The sequence below is a fragment of the Arachis hypogaea genome, chromosome 13, assembly GCF_003086295.3.
Source record: "Arachis hypogaea cultivar Tifrunner chromosome 13, arahy.Tifrunner.gnm2.J5K5, whole genome shotgun sequence".
Lineage (NCBI taxonomy): Eukaryota > Viridiplantae > Streptophyta > Magnoliopsida > Fabales > Fabaceae > Arachis > Arachis hypogaea.
The window spans coordinates 21,520,240-21,541,770 of record NC_092048.1 but is presented as its reverse complement, the minus strand read 5'-3'; the positions used below and the strand labels follow the sequence as shown (position 1 = coordinate 21,541,770).

General features: G+C 32.9%; 3 protein-coding genes across 9 annotated transcripts; 2 read left to right on the top strand and 1 right to left on the bottom strand.

The window, feature by feature from the left end:
• Positions 1 to 2,810: 2,810 nt before the first annotated feature.
• Positions 2,811 to 3,380, bottom strand: LOC140177483 (uncharacterized). The gene has a single exon (XM_072210596.1). It carries the CDS (start codon positions 3,378 to 3,380, stop codon positions 2,811 to 2,813), a length of 570 nt encoding a protein of 189 aa, XP_072066697.1.
• Positions 3,381 to 6,500: 3,120 nt separating this feature from the next.
• On the top strand, positions 6,501 to 10,037 carry LOC112737634 ((R,S)-reticuline 7-O-methyltransferase). Of its 4 annotated transcripts, none has more exons than XM_025787615.2 (4): positions 6,501 to 6,620; positions 8,020 to 8,497; positions 9,252 to 9,550; positions 9,617 to 10,037. In XM_025787615.2, the coding sequence occupies exons 1-4, from the start codon at positions 6,612 to 6,614 to the stop codon at positions 9,911 to 9,913; spliced, it is 1,083 nt and encodes a 360-aa protein (XP_025643400.1). In that variant the 5' UTR covers positions 6,501 to 6,611; the 3' UTR covers positions 9,914 to 10,037. The 4 variants fall into 4 exon arrangements, with proteins under 4 accessions (XP_025643400.1, XP_025643401.1, XP_025643398.1 ...); XM_025787616.3 differs by having other exon boundaries at positions 6,511 to 6,620; positions 7,997 to 8,497; XM_025787613.2 differs by lacking the exon at positions 6,501 to 6,620 and adding an exon at positions 6,627 to 6,768.
• Positions 10,038 to 12,386: 2,349 nt separating this feature from the next.
• Positions 12,387 to 16,641, top strand: LOC112737633 (uncharacterized). 4 transcript variants are annotated; one of them, XM_025787608.3, is made up of 10 exons: positions 12,387 to 12,534; positions 13,208 to 13,310; positions 14,103 to 14,197; positions 14,358 to 14,426; positions 14,525 to 14,640; positions 15,046 to 15,100; positions 15,237 to 15,357; positions 15,591 to 15,638; positions 15,732 to 15,826; positions 16,156 to 16,641. In XM_025787608.3, the coding sequence occupies exons 1-10, from the start codon at positions 12,439 to 12,441 to the stop codon at positions 16,255 to 16,257; spliced, it is 900 nt and encodes a 299-aa protein (XP_025643393.1). In that variant the 5' UTR covers positions 12,387 to 12,438; the 3' UTR covers positions 16,258 to 16,641. The 4 variants fall into 4 exon arrangements, with proteins under 4 accessions (XP_025643393.1, XP_025643396.1, XP_025643397.1 ...); XM_025787611.3 differs by having other exon boundaries at positions 12,478 to 12,715; XM_025787612.3 differs by lacking the exon at positions 12,387 to 12,534 and adding an exon at positions 12,587 to 12,734.
• The last annotated feature ends 4,890 nt before the right edge of the window (positions 16,642 to 21,531 follow it).

Here is a 21,531-nt window from a genome sequence, read left to right as displayed (position 1 = left end):
CAGATTACTCTCTCAGTCTCTTGTTTCTAACACCACAGTTGCCCGAAGGGTACGACTTTGTTGCTTTTGGTAAATTGCTTTTGTTTGAGATTTATGAATATGGCAACAATTTTAGATTCTGTGAATATTTTGAGAATTAAAAAAAAAGAACCAGTTTCATAAATCTGAAATTGTTTGAAGCAGGAATGAACTTTGTGCATGGTTTGGGTAAAATAACACTGTCTGTTCACACTCTTAAGTTGAATGGTTTTCTTTTTTATGCATCCCTTTTTGAATTAATTTGGCAATGCTCACTTTCCAGTATTTGCGTTTTAAATTTGAAGTTGAGAATTTAACTTTGTTAAAAGAATAGCTACTTGAAAATGAAGTTTAATTAGACAACGCTTACTCTCTGACATTTGTTTATTTTCTTTCAAAAAAAGGAAGAATTGATGGTATTCTTGTTCGATGATACCCAGGTAAGTGTTACTGATATTGCAAATATGTAATGTTGGTTCACCCTTGTAGCTATCAATTCGCCATTGCCTGTCTAATTCCAAAATCCTGTAGATCAATTTTAATGTTACCAGAGCTATTTGTATTCAATTTTATACTTTGGAGTTCCTGCATAATTTACCACTCACTTGTATCACACTCAAGGTTTAAGACTGAAATATTATATTGAACTATACTCTTGAGATATGCATCCTATTCTGAAATTGCATGCTTAAAGAATCCATTTTCATTCTTTTTTGTTAGATTGTTTTCTAAGTAAAGAAGCTACTATACAAGAAAATATTGAATTATTATAATGAACTAAAGTGGTCAGTTATGTGCATATATCATGAAGTAAAAGAAACCGTTCATTTGTTCAGCTTTTTCGCTTAAGTTTGAATGCCTTGATTAGTAGATTCAATAGGATTTTTTGTGCTTATAATAAGGAATGACCGTGTAAACTTTTTGAAAATTTTGACAAAGATTTAAGAGTTTTTAATTTGAAAAGAATATCTTTTAGTTGTAGACTTTGGGTGACTTGGTTAGCTGCATGATTAATAAAAGCATTGATAAACAATATAGAAGGTAATTAAAAACAACAATTACATGATTTGAGGCAAACAATAATTAATCTTTATAAGAAAGTACAAACAGAGCAGGGAAGAGCAAGATTTTCTGTTGTCTCCATTTTGTTATATTTTGTCATGATATCTATAGGCATACTTTAAAAGAGGTTCTTGATGCCCCAAATGTTATGAATATGATTAAAGATACTAAGACAGCACAAGAGATGCCATGACAATCAAATTATTGAACATAATGCACTTATTCATTTGGCCATGCTCAATAATTTTTAAATATTATTTATTTTATAATCTGTTGAGACTGGAACTAAACTATTTACTTTCTCTTTTTCTTTAGGTTCGAACTATGAATGATTTTTATGACATGCTTTCAAATGTCAGGTTTCATTCTTGAGAGATTGTTCTCTTTTGTTCCCTTGTCCATGTTATGATTGAAATGATGAATTTCCTATATAAAAATTCTCTTTCTCCCAATAACTTTAGTACTAGTTCCTCATAATACTAAAGATTTAGGTAAATCAATAGGATATATATATAATTTCTATTTGCTCACAATAATGTTATGCACTCGCATCATAAGTTGCTGTAATGATTATGAGATTGTTGACAATGAAATTTTTATTGAATATGAATTGGTATTTAATTTGGTTATTCTATTGGCTTAATTTATGATAATATATGGTTGATGTTGTGGACGATAAATTAATTAATTGTTTAGTATTTTAACAAAAAATTAAGTTTATCGTCGGTTAAATCCGCATATCCACAAGTAAACAGTTATTAGCGAGATTTATACCGTCAGATTTATTCTGCCACTAAATCTAACGGGAATCAGGTTACCAAAAGATTTTTTCGGTAAATCCGACGATATCCAGCGACTTTCTTGTAGTGCACGATATATAGCATCATAATATAATCAATTATTATACTAAACAAAAATACTATTTATACACTAAAATTAATTATTATGTATTTATGTATAAATAATATATGTATTGTTAATTTATTTTTAATGTATATTTTGTATTTTAATATAAATTTTATATTAATGATTAATTTTAGTGATTAATTTTAATATATATTTAATATGATTATATTTTTGAATAATAATAATTATTGATATAGATATAAAAGTAACGTGCTATGACTGCTATCACGTATTAAAACTAATAAGATTATTATAAAAATCAAAATAATAATATTATATACAACACACACATATATACTGTAAGTATCATATTATTTCTATAAAATTGTTTCCAAATTTGGCTATTGCAACAACCAACAAGGACAATTTTAAATTTTTTTAAGTGGCTATTGCAAATCCCAAAAGTTCTTTCGAATCTTGGAAGACACATGTCTAATACGGTTATAATTAAGGAAGAAAGAATGCACCGCAAAGCTTGATTTAGTTGTAATTATGTTTGTCTTACTAGGAGGTACATCGAATTTAAATTTTAGTTATGTCTAAAAGGTCGATATATGAACCCATTAAAAAAAAAGAGAGAGTGTGCGTAAAGAATTAAAGATATTTGACTAAAAAAAATAAGAGAAAGAAAGAATAAGAGAACCAAAGACAAAATTAAATAAAATATTAGAAAAAAATAAAAATGTTTATATAATAAAATAAAATTAAAAAAAAAATTTTTTGAAACAAAGGAAGCTCAACACATTAAAGTGGAGCATACAAAATAAAGAAGAAGACACACAACGAGCTACCAATGAAACCAACCCCTAACAACCCCAGACCTATCAACAGCCTCCCCCAGAATCACCACCACGCCATTCTGTATAGCTCATCACCGTCATTGTGTGGATGACCTCCAGGCTTGCTCTTGTATTCTTAAAGATTCGTGCATTCCGTTCCAACCAGATGTTCCAAATTACTGCAAAGAACACTGTCATCCACATCTTCAGCCCTTGTTGTCTATTATGCAAGCCACGCCAGCTTTCAAACATTTCTCTAATGGTTCCAGGGATCACCCACTCTCTACCTAGTGACCTCAACCACTTGCACCACACCTGCCAAGCTACCTCGCACCTAAGGAATAAATGTTCAGCAGATTCTAATTCCTTAGTACACATTACACACAAACTATCTCCCAGAATGTTGACTCCTATTTTAGCCAACCGCTCATTGATGTTAACTCGATCAACTAACACAAACCACCCAAAGAGCTCAATTCTCGGAGGTACAAAACCTTTCCAAACGGAGCTCGTGAAGCTATAGCTCGTTATTTCAGTCGGAATGGTCTCCGCTTGTATAGCCTGTATCACAGAGCGAGTAGTGAAAACACTTTTATTGTCAAACTTCCACACCATGCTGTCCTCCCTACCTGATGACAACCTCACTGGCCTTAACCTCTCATGAAGCTGATTGACAAGTTCCAGTTCCCATTAGAACAACTCCCTCCTCCATTGGAAATTCCATATCCAATCAAGCCCATCCCAAAAACCACAGTCCTCAATTAGAAGTCCTTGCTGGCTTGAGATAGAGTATAGTCTCGGATAACTCCCTTTGAGAACACCACCTTGAACCCAGTTATCTTCCCAAAATCGGGTTTGCATACCATTGCCTATTTCCATTGCCAATCCACTTACCATTTTATCCCGAACCCGCGGTTCTTTTATATTCAGCTGACAAATGTCTCTCCAAGGCCCTCCTTTTACTGGTAGAGGCTGAGTTGCTAACATTACATTCGGGTTCAACTTGCTATACGAACAAACAATCTTCTTCCACAGCGGGCACTCCTCCTTTGAAAACCGCCACCACCACTTAAACAGGAGCGCTGTGTTCCTTAGCACTGCATCACCAACCCCCAAGCCCCCCACCTTTTTTGGCGCCTGGACTACCTCCCACTTAACCATAGGTATACCATAGTTACCGTTCTCCTTACACCACATAAAGTTCCGTTGTAAAGTGATCAGCTTGTCCGCCACAGCTTTCAGCATCTTGTACAGACTAAGGTAATATATGGGAAGACTATTCAGCACCGATTTGATAAGGACCAGCTTCCCTGATTTATTCAACACCTTTGCTTTCCACAAGCTAAGCTTCTGTTCCACTTTATCAATGATTGGTTTCCAAGTCTTTACCAGCCGCGGATTTGCACCTAAAGAAATTTCCAAGTATCTTACCGGTAGAGCAGCTTGCTGGCATCCCAGTATTCCACATGTCTGATTAATCCATCTTTGCTCACAGTTCACCGAGATCAGATTCGATTTTTCAAAATTGATGCTCAACCCTGACATCAACTCAAAGCACCGCAACAGTCTCTTATAGTTAACAATTATTTCAGGCTCCGACGGGCAGAACAAGACAGTGTCATCCGCAAATTGTAAGTGTGACAGTTCAATATGATCCCCCTCTACCAACAGTGGAGCAATGCGTCTGTTCCTGACAGCTTTTCCCAACATAAAATTAAAAAAAAATTAAACTAAAATTTATATATAATTTATATATAAAAAATTAAAATTTAGGGACTATTGCCGCTTTCTTCCTATGTGGGTTCGCCACTGGAGAGAGACATATTTTTGTGACCATAAGGATAATATAGCAACGTTTTGGCATAAGCAAGGGACAGATTCTGATAAACTGCAGATTGCAGATCCTCGGTTGTTACCTAATAAAATATAGATTTCAATTGCGATTTGTGAAGTGTTTGTTTCTTGTTGCACAAATAATGTCGAGGTAGAAATAAGAGGTACTATAAGGTGTAATAAAATAAGGTTTGATAGGTGAAATGGTAGGGGCTGGGATACCATTTGTCTATTTCTCAATGAGAATTAACCAGTAAAAATATTCGTTATATTAAGAAGAGGTTTCTTTCATATTCTGAAAAAGTATTTTTTTAATTAAAAAAGAATTTTTTTTAATAAATTATTTTTATTCAATTTAAAATTTATTTAAATAAAAAAATAAATTATTTGTTTTTTTTTTTAAGTTAACAATACCTTATTAAAAAAAAAACAGAAACAAAAGATATTTTTAATATTTAAAATTTTTTTGAAAAAAATCTGTTTAAATATAAAATAATTTTTGTTTGTTAAAAATAAATATTTTTTTTAAAAAATAAAAAATTAAATTTTTTTTCAAAAGTCAGATCTTATATTTAATTACGAAAAATTTGAAAATAACTTAAAAGAAAAACTATTCTTATTCGCTTTTACATGAGTTTTTAAAAATCAAATTTGTCATTGAATGGATGAAAAGGTTAAAAAATTTAGAAATTCATCTAAGATTCTATTAAAATTAAATTAGATATAATAAAATAAATTATTTATATATAAAGTATATATTTAGAAAAATAATTTTTTAAATTAGTTAAAACTTTTTTTATATAAAAAATAGATAAATTTATCGAATATTGATCCTTCACTTGTAATTAATTGCTTGCAGCTGACGGAGGCAAACAGTGAACAATAGAGACAGCAACTCGCAGAAGAGAAACAAGCTCCTCCATAACAGAAACAAGCTCCAGGCCAGGTGAACGCTCCTCAACGGCGACGACGGATGGAGTCGTGGAAAGTGGTCAACCGGCAGCGAATGGTGGTGATGGGGCTAGCGGCGAAAGAGAAAGAGAAAGGGGAGAGAAGTGAGGTTAATGATGTTGCAGAAATGGAAGGGAAGAGTTCGCAAATTTAAATTTAGGGTCAATTTTATTGGCAGATTTATCGTTGGAAAAATCCGTCGGCAATACACAATCTGTGACCAAAACGGTGCATTTCATTTAATTATCTGATCTTACTGTCGGATTTTTCTTCCCTAAATCTGACGGTAATGATCACGCCAATTTTTTTTTTACCTCTATTTATTACCAGCAAATTTATCGTCGAAAATCTGAATCCGACAGTAATTTTTACTCAATGAATATATTGTCAAATTCGTCGATAAATCTGACAGTAATATTTTTCTTGTAGTGTAATATGAGAAGTAATGTTCCTAAAAGAAGAAATAAGAGCAACACAAAAAGAAAAATAAGAAAAGAAAGAAGAATAAACAAGAAGGAAAAAAAATTACAGCAGTAAAAAAGACATTTTTGTAGCAAAATTTTAATGTCAAAATTTAGAAATTTATATATTATTGTTAAGAAATTTTGATTTTTTTGTTCTTATAAATTTTGTATAATTTAAAATTCTTCCTTTTCTTCCACATCTTCTTCTATTGTTTTTTCTTCTTTTTTATCTTTTTTTTTTATTTTTTTAATTTTATTTTTTCATATTTTTTTATTTTATTCTCTTAAAAAAAATAAAACAAAAAAATCAAACAAAAAGACAATATCAAATCAAAAAAATGAGAAAAGAAAAAAATAAAACACGGCAACAACAACATTAATAGAAAAAAGAGAAAAATACAAAAAAAAGGACATAATTTTACGTGTACGTTGTGTGAGTAAATTTTGTTCGATTTAGATCAACTTAGTTAGATTTAATTGTAAAAAATATTTGGATATGTAGTGGAATTGTTAATATATTAATTATGTTTACTCTATAAAAAGGTATAGCGAGAAGTTGTTATACTCAATTTGCAGGAAGAAAAAAAGACAAAATAAAATGATGCAGGTGAGTCCTTAAGCTCACAATATACATGTATAATTTCTCATTGCTGCATATTATTGGAGACACACGCCACATACATAATACATTTTCTTCTTTTCTTGTTTTCGCATTCCATTATTATCGTCGAAGCGTATATACCATATTGCTATATGTAAGTCCCAGCTATGAACTCTAACAAGGATTATAAACATATGCCCAAATTAATTTATCATTCATGTGACTACTTTGTATCGCTCATTGCACAATTTCATGTTCATGCATCATTATATATATTATTGGTGCATTAATTATCGATCTCTTTGTTGCTAATTAAAATTTACAAATATTAGTTATATATTAATGGGTATTATATAGAGCATAAATAAAAAATAATAAAAAATTAATTCAAATAATCTAAATTTATTCTATTTAATATTTATTAGTGATTGTTAAAAATAATTGTATAATTTTAAATGTAATAAATATATAATTATAGATATTATATGTATAAAATTATAAATATAATATTATGTAATATAAAATAACTTTAGATATTTTTTAGTATTATTGGAACATAAATAATGGACTACTACATTATAACGATAAATTGTTAAAACTAACAAATATTTTTTTTGAAGAGATATTTTTTCTTTTTCTTTAAATACATCATCCGTAAAAATGACGCTTAAATAGCTAAATACTTCATTTTACCCGTAAGTATTTTAAGTTCGAATTTTAGGTCAAGATACGCAATTACTAATATTACTCTTGTAGAAAAAGAAATTATAATTCTATTAAAAGGATAATTCAATGCACAAATATTTTGCGTTCTTAAAATCTAAAAACAAAGTCGCAATTAAAAAAAAATGTAAGGAAAAGTATAGGTAGATAATGAAAATACTAAATAATTTGAATAATGAATATATCGGATGTTTATGGGCGGTGCTAAGTAACTAATGACTTTTTTGAACAATATGAACAACCACTAATCAAATAAAAACACACTATACCTTCAAATTATCTACCTAAATCTTAATATTAGAATAACATTTCGCACACTATACATCCAATACATTTATTGTCACATTATTTAATATTTTTATTATTTACCTATACTTTTTTATTTTAATTTGATGAATGGTTATTCATGTTGTTTAAAAAAATGATTGGTTATCTAGATACATAAAAAAAACTACTTATCGGTTGCTTCAAGACTTCCTTCTCTTGGTAATTCTATTAAAAAAATAAAATTAAAATTTTCGTAAATGAACTTCAATATGTAAGATAATTAATATAAAAAATTTATCCATAAGCATTAAGTTGTTTCACTCCCAACTAAATTTCCAAAAAAAAAAAAATGATGTCTAACATCAATATCTTCAAATTTGTTTATTACTTAGCAAATTATTTGAGTGATGATCAGCAAGGTGTAAACATGGAAGACAAGGAGGAGATGGAATCATTGCTTGGTCAAGCTGAAATCTGGAAGTTCATGACCAGCTTCACAGACTCCATGGCGCTAAAATGCGCCGTGGAGCTCGGCATCGCCGACATAATCGAGCGGCACGGCGAGTCGCTGCCGTTGTCGAAGATCGGCGAAGAAATTGAAGACGCGGCTTCGCCTGAGATCTCGATGCTCCAAAGAATAATGAGGGTTCTTGTAAGAAGAAAGATCTTCAGTGCTCAGCACTCGGAAAACGGAGACACGCTGTACGGAGCCACACGCGCCTCCAAGTGGATCCTACGCGACGCAAAGATGACATTGGCGCCGATGTTGCTGCTTGAGAATCATCCCATTCACTTGAACCCTGCTCACTACATTAGTCAGTGTATCAGGGAAGGAATGCAAAATGGAACTGCGTTTTTCAAGTGCCATGGCCATGAACAATTTGTTATGACAGGTTTCAAACTCTACTCTTCTGCAAATATTCATTTCTTGCCAAATCAAGAATTAAAAGGTGCATGCAAAAACCAAAACAAAATTGATTATTAGAATTTTTTTTTTAATTTTGTAAAAGTTTTCAAATATATATTCATAAAAAAATTATAAAAAGATATAAAACATTTATTCTTATTTTAAAAATCTAAAGATATAAAACAGATCCAAGGCTTGTTTGGGAAGTTTCAAAAGTAATTTTTTTGAGCTAATAACTTATGAAAAGTAGTAGTATTAATATTTTGTACAATTTTCAAAATCAAATTGCAACTTTCTAAAAAGTTATTTAGGAGTTTATAGAGAAATTTAAAAAAATGAGTTCTTTTATAATACTACTACTTTTTATCACATTTTTATAAAAAAAAGAAAAATCACTTTTAGAGCTAAAAACTTAAATACAAAATAACTTATTTATAAGTTACTTTTAATATAATCATTTATTATTTAAGATATTTTATTAAAAAAAGTTTAATTAAGGTATTTATCTAAACTGGACATAGTATGGGCTTGTATTTGACGGTAAATAATGTTTTACTTTTTTGAATTTCTTAAATATTTTACTAATTTTTTCTATGTTTGAATTACTTTTGAAATCCTTAGAGTTTCACTCGGTTTTCAATAAATTTTCACATTTAAAATTGTTATCAAGTATATAAATATTTGTAATCAAGTTCCTATGTAGTATAAATGTTTCTAATGTTTTAAGGTGTGAAACGTAGGTTTGGACCCTGAATATAACAGGTTGTTCAATGAGGGTATGGTTTGCACTGCAAGGGTTGTGTCAAAGGCTGTGATATCAGGCTACAAAGATGGGTTCAAAGAGATTAAGTCGTTGGTTGATGTTGGAGGTGGAATTGGAGGGTCACTCTCTGAGATTGTGAAGGCATTCCCACACATCAAAGGTATTAACTTTGATTTGCCTCATGTTGTCGCAACGGCACCCATGTATGATGGTATCACCCATGTTGGTGGAGACATGTTTGCTTCCATTCCTCAAGCAGATGCTATTTACATGAAGGTATTAAACCCAACTTAGTTCATAGTTTTCAAAGTGTAAAATATAATTGCCAATGTTTTTCAACAGTGGATTTTACATGATTGGAGCGACGAGCACTGCATAAAGATTTTGAAGAACTGCAAGAAGGCAATAGGAGAGAGTGGGAAGGTGATAATTGTGGATCATGTTCTTAAGCCGGAAGGAAATGATGTGTTTGATGACACTGGGTTTGCCTTCGACATGATGCTTCTTGCACACAACAGTGGCGGCAAAGAAAGGACCCAAGAAAATTGGAACTGCCTGTTTAAGGAAACAGGCTTCCCTCGCTACAACATCATCAACATTAATGCTCTTCCATCAATCATTGAGGCATTCCCAATCTGATCTCAACAAAAACATGCTTATGTTTCTCACCATTTCATTCTTGTTTGTGTTATCGTGAACAGGGTTTTGTAGTCCCAATTTCGGTATGGTTAATTTTGTGTTTTTATAATATGATTTTTAATAATTAGTCTTTTACATCCGTTAGATAATTTAGATACACGTCACAAAATAAGTCATTATAACATTATTTAACTAAAAAATTATCAATTTAATCACAATATTATCTTTCAATAATTCATTAAGAGATTTAATTTTTCGAAATCAAAATTGATGTAAAACGCGATCTTTAGCATTTAGCTATACAAAATTATTTAAAAAACAAATATTAAAAATTATCATATTTTATTATTTTTTATTATCATTTAATTATCAATTAAATTTTTTTAATTTAATTTTTTTAATTTAATATTTTAATAATATATTTTATTTTATATTTTTAAATAATACTTAACTGATGACCAAAATTAATAAATTCTTATGGGTCTATAGTATATGTAATCGCTTATTATTTTTCATGTGTGAGAGAGAGAAGTGTATAACGAAACTGTGAGGAGAGATGTGTTTCACACTGGTATGGGATATACAAATTGAAGGCACCGATTTGTTTGTATTATTTTCTTTCTTAAACAAACAATCACAAATCGGATCCGATTTGTGATTTCGAAAATAAAAAAATTTTTAATGTTAAAATCGGACTGTCCGATTTATAGTTTATTTTTTTCTCCAAATAAATTGGACCCTCCAATTTATAATTTATTTTTTTCTTCAAACAAATCGGACCGTCCGATTTGAATAAAACATCATATAAAAAAAAGGGAAGTGCTAGGAAAACAATGAAAATTTTGAACAACATGAACAACTACCAATCAAATGAAAATACACTACACCCTAATTTAATGCTACTAATTAAATTTATTCTTTTAACCCTATTAATTCACATTGTTTATACATTGTTTAAAAATCTTGTTGGTTACCTATACTTTTCATAAAAAAAAACACCTAATCTTTCGATAACAATATATTACATATATATTTAATTAATATAAGAAAAATTAGCCATATGTAATCACTTTCCTACCATGCAAACAAAAATAATCATGACATAATAATTTGGAGACGAGAAACCAAATTACCTTAACCAGCAGCGATAGCTACGATATAGCCTAGCAATGAGGAAAATGTATGGCTTCCAAAGCCACAAAAAAATAATCCAGAAAAAGGAAAAATAAAAAATAAACAAAGCAAACCCATCACACAACACTTTGCCCTCTTCCCTTCCTCAATGCAAAACACAGCCTTCAACAAAATGTCATTTTTCCATCTCTTGTTGTTCTTCTTTCTGGCCCCACAACCACTCCCCTCTACCATCATAGTGGGTCTATTCCAGACATTGATACCACCAACAACACTGACATGTCATATCATATCATATATCATAACATAGCAGGTATTTGTTGTATCTATCTATCTATCTATCTTATATTATTCTATGCATCTATGCATCTTCCACTATAGTCTTTCTTTTTCCCTCAACAAATATTCTTGCGTAAATTTTCACCACCTTAATTTTGGATATATACAAAATAAAACAGTGGATCGCATAAATAACTGAAATGATCCAAGGTGGGCTAGTCAGTAAGTTATTTAAATTCTTAATAATAACACTCAGATGATTATGTATATATATATAATATGAACGACGAGATGAACAAATAATTGTCATTTAAACACAAAAATACAATATTTTTTTCTAAGGCAGATTCAGAAAGGAAATAAATGTGACATTTATAAATAACTTAACAACTATATCAGGTATATAAAAAAACAATCATCAAATCTGTTATTCGAATAATACATATTAAAAAATAAAATATAAATTAAAAATAAATTAAACAACATATATATTTATACACAAATACGTTGTCACTAATTTAATAGCTAATTTTTTTATACGCACGTAGTATTTGATAATTTAAACGTGTTCCATTGATTGAACAAAATTTTTAATGTAAATAAAAGTTTATATAAAATGTAATTTTTTTAATAAATAATGAAATATACTTTTTTTTATCATGGATAATTGTATAACCTATAATATATTTTGCAAAAATACTATTCATACATTAAAATTAATCATTAATGTATTTATATATAAATATATGTATAGTTTAATTTATTTTTAATATATATTTATATTTTAACATGTATTTTATACTAATAATTAATTTTGATGACTGATTTTAATATACACGCAACACACTCGTATATTTTGATGAAATTAGTGAAATTTACTTTATTATTATGAAGGTGTCTAAAAGCAATGTAATAAGATAATGTCTACGCAACAATACAATAACATACATACAAGAAATTCCCTTGATATGCTTTTTCACTTGTCCTCTTATTGAATTTCAAAGCGTTTGTTATGACAAAAGTATATAAATATTTGTCTTGTATGTAAAGTTGGTGGGCTAGAAATAAAAAATAAAAAAATAATTAAAAAAAGAAAGAAAGCTTAAAGGTATATGCTATGCAGAGCACGGACACCACCCACCTCCACTTCTGAACCAGCTTTTTTCAAATCTACTTTTCCATCACTAACTTCATTTTTACTCCTTAAAGTTAAGCAAAGGCAGAATCCCCTTTTGATTTATTTTGTTATGTGTTTCCTTCATTGTCAACTTGTGTTATTATGTCTCATGTTAATTAAACTTCTGGTTATTATTTCTCTCTCTCTCTCTCTCCCTAGTAATTGCTGAAGTGAAAAAAAAAATGAGTGGACAAACAGAATTTTTATGATTGGTAGGTTTGAATTTACAAGGTTAGCATGGCTTGGTTGCAATCATAATTCATTGGGGACCCTTTTCTTTCAAAAATTGATCTGTCTTTTTTTTATATAGAAAAAAAAATAATTGTCTTTTGTTGTTGTGACTTTTGGTTTCTGTTAAGCTTTAAAAAAGGGATGAAAGGTTTCTGAGTGTGATTGCATCCTCATGAGATTGAGAAAGAGGAAACGATGTTTTCCTTCTTGCTCCTCTCTTCACAAAGTAAATCAAATATTCTCTTCTTCTTTTTTCCCCCTCATATATCACTGATTTTTGATAATGTAGGAGTTTCTATATATAGTATTCAGAAACTGCATCATTTTTACCAGTTTCTGTAACCATTTTGAGAAAGTAAATTGCTTTCATAGGTTGTGGATTGATGAGTTTTTCATATTCTCCGAATGCAAGTGTAATCCAATTTTTGTTTTTTCTTTTTGGGTTAATACATGGCTTATGAATTGAAATGCAGGTTGATGAAGATGAGATTTATTGGAGACATAGAAAGAAAGATGAAGAGTTGGAATGGTCACATAATTCCACTCACTTAGTATCTCAGTTTGCTCAATGTTTTTGTGAGTAACCCACCCTCTTCTACCTTCATCCATCATCATCTTTTGTTTGTTTCCAGTTTTATTATTATCTTGATCACAATATGCAAGATTTCTGCACATTATGCAAATTGTTCCATTCAATTACTCAAATAATTTAACCAACTTGAGTTGATCGAGTGGTTAACTCACTTAAGTAAGTGTCGGGGGCTTCGATTCCAGCGTTATGCATGTAGCAATCCATTGTCTGACGGCAAACCCTTAAATGGAACTCAATTTCGCGACAGATTAGTTTTTCACATGATGGGCTGGGGATACCGTGAAAAACCAATAAAAGAAAAACACAAATCATTTGATTCTCTTGCATTCATGATGATAATTTCCTTTTATGTTTCATTGGAGGGTAAATTTCATCTAGCTGGAGTTCATGTGCAATTTATATACTCTATATATGACTATATTGCCTATTTTCCTTTGTTGGTTTTGTCAATTAGGATGAGTTTTGATCCTTTTATTTTTAGCCCATTTTCAAATTTCGAGCTTGTGTAATAGTGTGAGCAGTAGCTATGTTATGGAGCTTTTGCTTTTTGTCAAATAGAGACAAAGGAGCTTCTTTGCTTCATCTAAAAATTCATTTCAATGGAATGCACCTTTGCAATATAGTCTGTGTTTTAGGAAAAGCAATTTTCAAGAATGAACTAGAAGAACATATTATGTAATTCTGAAATCTACTTGGTGTTTCTCTTTATGTATCTGTTTTAACTTTCAAGTTTTGTTCTTCTATAGCTTATCCCTCATATAATTTGTTGCATGAAGCTAATGCTATGGTTGGATCAAGATCATGGATAGGAGCACTCTTTAGCCGCAGTAACACTCGAAGAAATGCTGACTATCTTTTGACACAAATCCAGGTAAAGGAAGAACCAAAGATGGTGATTTGTTTAACTAGTGCAACTATTTCACTTTTAATGCGGCAGAGAACTTTTTTTTAATTTAAATCAGCACTTATGTTTCCTAGTATGTTTCCTATTGTTATTTCTCTTTTAGTGAACGTTTCATAGTCATATTCAGGAGCAAAGACTTCAAAGACTTCAAGAACGGATGAATGTTCCATTCGATGAGGCTCGACCGGATCATCAAGTATATTTCTTTGTTTATCATGGACTCTGTAATTTCAGAATGATTTCAATTATATCTTCAAACCACACTTGACTAACAATGTCATAAACTCTCAACAGGAAGCATTGTGTTCATTGTGGCATTGTGCCTTTCCAAATGTCTCTCTGAAAGGCTTGATATCTGATCAATGGAAAGAAATGGGATGGCAAGGTCCTAATCCATCAACAGACTTTAGGTAACAACAGTTATGTTCAAATAAGATCACGGGACATTTTCGTTTCGTCCATTTGCAACAATTTGCTGAGTACATTAGTGGATGATGACAGTATTTGGCTTAACCAATTCATTTCAGACAAAGTTGTAAATAAAATCAAATATTAACTTGTGTAGCATAACAAGAATAAATTTGATCCTGGCCTTTTCTCGGTGGAGATCTGTGTCATGCAATTAGTTTAGTATACAGATTTGTTAAATAACTTATTTGGTGAAGCTCATCAATTTTCTGATTAGTTGATACAATAATATGAAAAATCACTTGTTCATTAGGCTTCAAAAGAGGTTCAATGTGCTTCAGCTTCCCATCACCTCAAAATTTTCAGGCAACTTTTTTTTTCTTTTCTGATATCATGCTTTTCCTCAGGGGGTGCGGCTTCATTTCGCTCGAAAACCTACTCTATTTCGTGAGGACTTATCCGGTATGCATTCCTTCTTTTCGTTGTGCACATATGGAAGAACTTGATCTTCTTTTATGTGCTTATTTTAATCTTCCTGATATCTGTCTTGGGAGAAAAACAAGAGTTATTACTAATTTTTATGGAAATTCAAATGAAGACATCTTTTAACAGGTTGATGACAAAGAAAGGAGGAAAGCGAGCGACATGGGAGTATCCGTTTGCCGTTGCTGGCATTAACATATCATATATGTTGATACAGATGCTGGATTTACACTCAGGTTTGTTAACCATTTCTCATTGCACTCACTTTTAGTATTTATTGATTTTATTTGACCAGCTTCACCCTCAAGATTCAACAGACTTAAAATTATGAAAGACTTAAAGACCATGAGTTATCTTACATCAATGCATTTTACTTTTATATTCTGTCATTTGGAAAATTTTTCCTTTGTCAAAACTAAGAAATGCAAGCTACATTTTGTAATAACTTAACTGATATTATTTTTGACAGAGAAGCCTAGATGTCTTCCGGGCATTAATTTTGTCAGGTTATTAGGAGGTAAGAGTGGTGTCAACTGAATTTTTTGATTTCTTACTACTCCTTCAAGGCTTCAACTGATTGAACTAAAAGTTTCACTGCCTGGTTCTGCAGAAGATGAAGAAGCATTCGATGTTCTATTTTGTGTAGCGTTCGAGATGATGGATGCGCAGTGGCTTGCTATGTGTGCAGAGTACATGGACTTCAATGTATTCTTTCTTTCTTTCTATATTCTTTCTGCATCACCAAAAAAGGGGGGAAAATTAGTTACCTTGGAGAACACGCTACACAACTATGACTTCTGAAGATGATGTTAGGATATATTATTAGGTTGTGTATGGTTCCTATCTTGAGACATAAAAGACGTTAATATTTTAGTCTTGTGATAGTAACCTAATGCTACCTTAGGAACCAAGATTGTGATGGAAACATGTACCAAACCACTTGAACAATCCAATGAATGGCCATTCCTTTCTATATGAAAACTGAAAGTGAGACATACTAATTTCTTGATTGCTGTTGATTTCCATGGCTTCAGGAGGTTCTACGAGCGACGCGGCTGCAATTGGAGAGAGAGCTATCCTTAGAAGACATCCATAGAATACAAGACTTACCTGCTTACAACCTCTTGTATCAATAGGCTTTCCACTCTTATTTTCTCTTCTTCTTCTTCCCTTGTCCATATGAGCAACAAATTCCACAAATGATGAAACAATTTTGTAGGTATTGCATATACAGTTTCATTTACAATGTCAACCCCCTCAATGTACTTCAGGGGGTTTTAGTATTCCACTTTTTAATGAACTTGTGTTAGTCACTTATGAAGTTCTCTTTAGCTGACATTAAGTGAATTAAATGAGTGGCTAATGACATGCATTCTTGAGATGCAAAATGCATATGGAATTGATTAATCAACAGGGAGCAAGAAGCAAGAAGCGGGTACCAATTCGCACGTTCTGATTCGCAATTCAATCATGTAACAGTCATTGAATATATCAAATGCAAAATACCAAACATTTATGTAGATGAAGTTTCTTTTCTTTCTCCTGGGAACTGAATCATGCTTGAAAATGTAATTTAGACATTGAATTGAAAATAATATGCTAAAATTAGGTTTAGTTTTTGGTTTTAGCTTAGACTTAGAAGTTGTCTGGTGATGATCAATTCCAGTGTTACTCGGATTATGAATAGAACAGCATAATTTGCGAACCTTTTAATGTATTAAGTTAATCAAAATAATAATCATTATTGCGATCAACATGCTATTTCAACAATTGCTTCTAGTGATGTTTGAATAGTGTACGTGTTTTCACATAAGAGGTATAGGTGGGGGGTTAGGAGTGTGTAACCCAGTGAGGGAGTCCTGAGTTTTTCTTGTATAATTTGTCTTGTTATCTTATCTTATTTTATTTGCTAAGATAAGGGAGGTATTTGAATTTAAATGTTGGTTAAAAATTTCTGGTTTTCTGGCCAGTTTGGACCGTAAAGAGGATTTTGGGCTGGGGAGTTGGGCCGTTGTTTGGCCATTTTGGGGACCCGAGTCCTAGGCCCGCAACAATTGCCCTCGGAGTGTGGGAGCGAGCTAGCTGGGTCTTGACACTAATATGAGCAAGTTCGTTTCTCCGTTGTTCAGAATTTCGGGAGTTCATGGATAGAGTGTGGCGTCGTTTCCAAATCAACCTTTTGCGTTTTTTGGCGGTAGAGTTTCATTACGTCTTTCGAAGTGCTATAATGATACTTAATGGAAGAAGAGAGGTTTTCAAATTCCATTTCTACCCCTTGTCCCTCTGCATTCTTACTTGAAACGTTGGGTGTCTATTTTCCTTCACTTGTAACGGCTTCCTTCTGTTTTCTTCGTTTTCCTATCGCCTGTCACTTTCCTTTATTCGAAAAAAGCTCTCTACTACATTTCTGAGTGGTTGCTGGGACTGCATTCTTCTGTGTTTGTGCTTCTTTGCTGTTTTCTTTCGTTCTCTGAAAATAATTTGGTGCCTTTATTTGTTTTAGCATTTTGCGCATTGTATCGCTTGTTTCTTCCTTTTTTGTGTATTTTTTGTGTCGTAGCGGTAGGGAAAATAGGGGGTGCCATTGTTTGAGTTTTTCTTAGACATTCGGTAGATTTTAGTGTAGAAATTGTGTTCTTCCTTTTCTGGGGAGCGGGCTGACAGTGGTGCCCTCATTGGTTATAGATATGGTTTGGTGGAGACCGGAGGGTGTTAGGGTTCCCGTTTACTCGAACAGAGGCGTTTCTAACAATTATTATTGGGTAACCTCCGACATGCTAGGTACGCGTTCTCGGCTCACAGAGGAGGATCTTAGAAAGTTTCATGATAAGGGTGCGGTCTGCAGAGGAGGTGATGCGGAACGTTAGTACGAGTTGGCACTATCCGGGGAAGACGAAAGGATTTGTTATATCAATCCTGATTTTCTCTGGGTTACCGACTAGATGCATGTGGGTTTACGAGCATATGTTCACGAAGCTGGGGCTATGGCTCCCTTTCTTTGCCTTCGTCCATGCCCTTCTAAACTGATGTTTGGTGGCGCCGTCTCAACTACATCCGAACAGTTGGGCAGCCGTCCAGACTTTTGACTTGGTTTGTGAACTTTTGGAGATTTCTACACGGGTGAAAATTTTTCTGTATTTTTTCTTGTGCACTATCCCAATTAAAGAGCGGAAGCACAAGAAGGGTTATGTGTCATTCTAGGCTCAGCCGTATCGCCAGATTTTTGGGTTATTTGAAGATTCCTTCTATGGTTTTAAGGAGGAATATTTTAAGGTCATCCAGCCCAGTGACACCATCCTTTCTGGTTGACTTTGGAGGGGGAGCATTGTTTCGCTACCTACTAGAACTTCGGCGCGGGTTCGTCTTATTTGAGGAAGATTACCTATGAGGGGCTGTCTCCTAAGAATAAAGATATTGCCGATGTTCTGTTGTCAATTTTTAGGGATAGGTCATTGAACCCCCAGGATGTTACAAGTGATCCAGTGGCGTGTTGGACTTACATTGGTGGCTTTTAGTCCCTTTCCTTGTGTTTCCATGATTTTCCTTTACTTCTGGGTTTTATAATTCCCAAGCTCATAACTTAACATTTTTCCTTTGGTTGTGTTTTTCAGTTAAGATGGCTGGTGGGTAGACGACTCTTGCCAGGTTGAAGGCCGCCTTCATCCGTGATTCAGGGAGTGGGGGTTATGGGGCTTCGCCATTAACTCTTCCATCTGTGACTTAGCCGGACTCGCAAATGGTTTCTCAGGAGGTGGCCGCAGTTGGGGCATTCAGTGCTGATGTGGAGGTCGTGGAGATTCCTGTTCCTAATTCCAGCAAAAAGTGGAAGAGGTTGTTTGAAGGGAGCAGCGGGTAGAATTTAGAGGAAGAGGGGCCCGTTGCTTCCATGATGGACCGGGGTTTCGATGCTCTGGGTTTCATTGATTAGCACTTATTTCCGGGCATGGAGGACTTCTTTCACGATTGTGACGTCACCGATCAAGCAAAGTCTATGTATCATGCTCTTCTTTGCTCAGTGATAAACCCCAATTTTGTGGTTTATCTTGTGCTTAATTTAGGGGATTTTATCAACATGTCCCACATTTATTCAATGAAATAGTATGCTTTTGTAATTCTCCCAAAATTTATGCTTAAAAGTGAAAATATACTTTTTAGGCCTTTAATTTGCCAATTTTAATTCACTTTAATTACATTCCTTGCCTTGATATGTTTATTGAGTGATTTCAGATTCATAAGACAAGTATTGGATGGAAGAAGTGAAGAGAAAAGCATACAAAGTGGAGAATTCATGAAGAAATGAGCATTTGGAGAATTGAAGTACGCGTACGCGTGAAGAGGACATTCAAGCCACGCGTACGCGTGAGGGGAAAATTTGCCAGCGACGCGTATGCGTCGTCCACGCGCACGCGTGACACTGATCACGTGACCTCATTAAAGGCAATACGCTGGGGCGATTTTTGAGCTTTCCAGGCCCAAATCCAACTCATTTCTGAGGCTATTTCATGCAGAATTGAAGATTGGACAAAGGGGGGGCACTTAGATTAGGTTAGAAATCATGCTTTAGGTAGTTTTCTAGAGAGAGAAACTCCCTCTTCTCTCTAGAATTAGGGTAGAATTAGGTTAATTCCTCTTAGATTTATGTTTAATTTCTTATTCTCATCTAGTTTTCTTTATAATTTCTTGTTCTTACATTTTCAATCTTCTTAGTTCTCTTGTTAATTTCCCTTTTTATGCCTCTTTTATGTTCATGCACTCTTGTTGGATTGGGATTGTCTTTAATGTAATTTTATGTTTTCATGTTTAATGTACTTTTCTTAGTTGTTATTGTTAATTTCTTGCATTGGGTAGTTGTAGATTTATTATTCTTGTACTTTTATGATGCTTTCCTTTTATGCCTTCCAAGTGTTTGACAAAATGCTTGGTTAGATATTAGAGTAGCTTTTTGAACATTCTTGACTTGGAAAGAGAAATTAGGCAATCTTGAGTCATTAATACCCAACTTAGGTTGGTGATCTAGAGTTGTTAGTTAATATTATTTTCATTGACTCTAATCTCTTGCTAATTCAATTAGTAAGTTGATTAGGACTTTTGGATTGAGATTAACTAGTCTTATTTGACTTTCTCTCATGTGAAGATAACATTATACCTTCTTCCAATGTTGGAGATGACTAAATAGGATTAGCTCTTGATAATTATTGTAATATGATTAGTGACTAGGATAGAAAGCCTAGATTCTCAATCTTTACCATGAATGTCTCTCTTTATTACTTGCTTTCTTTAATTGTTTTCTTTACTTTTCTTGTCATTTATTGGGTTGGACTTGTGACAACCAAAAAAATTAAACTTTGATTTGAGGATCGATTGTCGGTTTAGGCTATGCTCACAACGAAATTATTTTGTTAAATTCTGAACCGGTACAAATCCTCATATCAAGTTTTTGGCGCTGTTGCTGGAAAATTGCAATGTGTGCTTGTTATTGGTTATTGTATATATGTTAATATTGTAGATAGCTTAATTTTTGGTTTGTTTGCTAATTTTTGCTAGTTTTAGGATTTGGTTTTCTTTGTTTCTTGTTAGTTTTTGTTTTTATTTTCTTTTGGTACTATGAATTCTCATCCTTTTGGCTATGAGTTTGGTTCTAACTATGTTGGAGGGAATGGAAGTTACAATAAGAATATGCATCAAGGATGGGACAATCAAAGGTGGGAGGAGTCTCAAGCATTTGATCAACCTTCATGGCAACAACCTCCACCAATATGTTATGATCAAGAGCCATACCATGATGCATACCAATCTAATGTGTGTGGTGACCTACATTGTGGTTGTCAACCACAATCACCATATGCCTATGAACCACCTCCTCAACATAGTTTTGAACCACCATACTCACAAGCCTCCTACCACCAAACATCTCCATATGACCCTAATCTGTATCCACCATACCAACCACCTTATGAGCCATATGAACCATACATAGAACCACAACAATTCCAACACAATTACTCCCAAGAACCACATCAATATACATCATCTCCACTCCCCTACCAAGATGAACCACCTTCCAATTATGAACCCTTTCTCCCAAACAATGAACCCTCTCTTTCATTATTGCCTCCAATGGATGAAGCTCTCCAAACTTTCTTGCAAGAACAACAAAGAGATATTAGCTCTTATACCCAAAGGCAAGAGGAGAAGCAAAAGGGGCTAAAGAATCTAGAAGTCATGGTTGCTACCATGGCGGAAGCCATTAACCATATGGCCTCCCACCTAAGCTCATGCATCCTAAGTACTCCCATTGACGAATGTGGAGGATCAACCAAGGAGCATAGTGAGGGAGTGAACTTGAAGCTTCAAGGTGAAGAAGAGGAGTTGAAGCAAGAATTGCAACAAGGGGAGGGAGTAGAGACAAT

Bases quoted from the DNA above. Each gene is read 5' to 3' on its own strand.
- LOC140177483 (XM_072210596.1), bottom strand. From the start codon at position 3,380: ATGGTGTGGAAGTTTGACAATAAAAGTGTTTTCACTACTCGCTCTGTG.
- LOC112737634 (XM_025787613.2), top strand. From the start codon at position 6,646: ATGTATAATTTCTCATTGCTGCATATTATTGGAGACACACGCCACATA. The intron at 6,769-8,019 runs GTAAGTCCCAGC...AGTGATGATCAG, and splicing joins TATATACCATATTGCTATAT to CAAGGTGTAAACATGGAAGA. The intron at 8,498-9,251 runs GTTTCAAACTCT...TGTGAAACGTAG, and splicing joins TGAACAATTTGTTATGACAG to GTTTGGACCCTGAATATAAC.
- LOC112737633 (XM_025787608.3), top strand. From the start codon at position 12,439: ATGCTATGCAGAGCACGGACACCACCCACCTCCACTTCTGAACCAGCT. The intron at 13,311-14,102 runs GTGAGTAACCCA...TGTTGCATGAAG, and splicing joins TCAGTTTGCTCAATGTTTTT to CTAATGCTATGGTTGGATCA. The intron at 14,641-15,045 runs GTAACAACAGTT...GCTTTTCCTCAG, and splicing joins AATCCATCAACAGACTTTAG to GGGGTGCGGCTTCATTTCGC.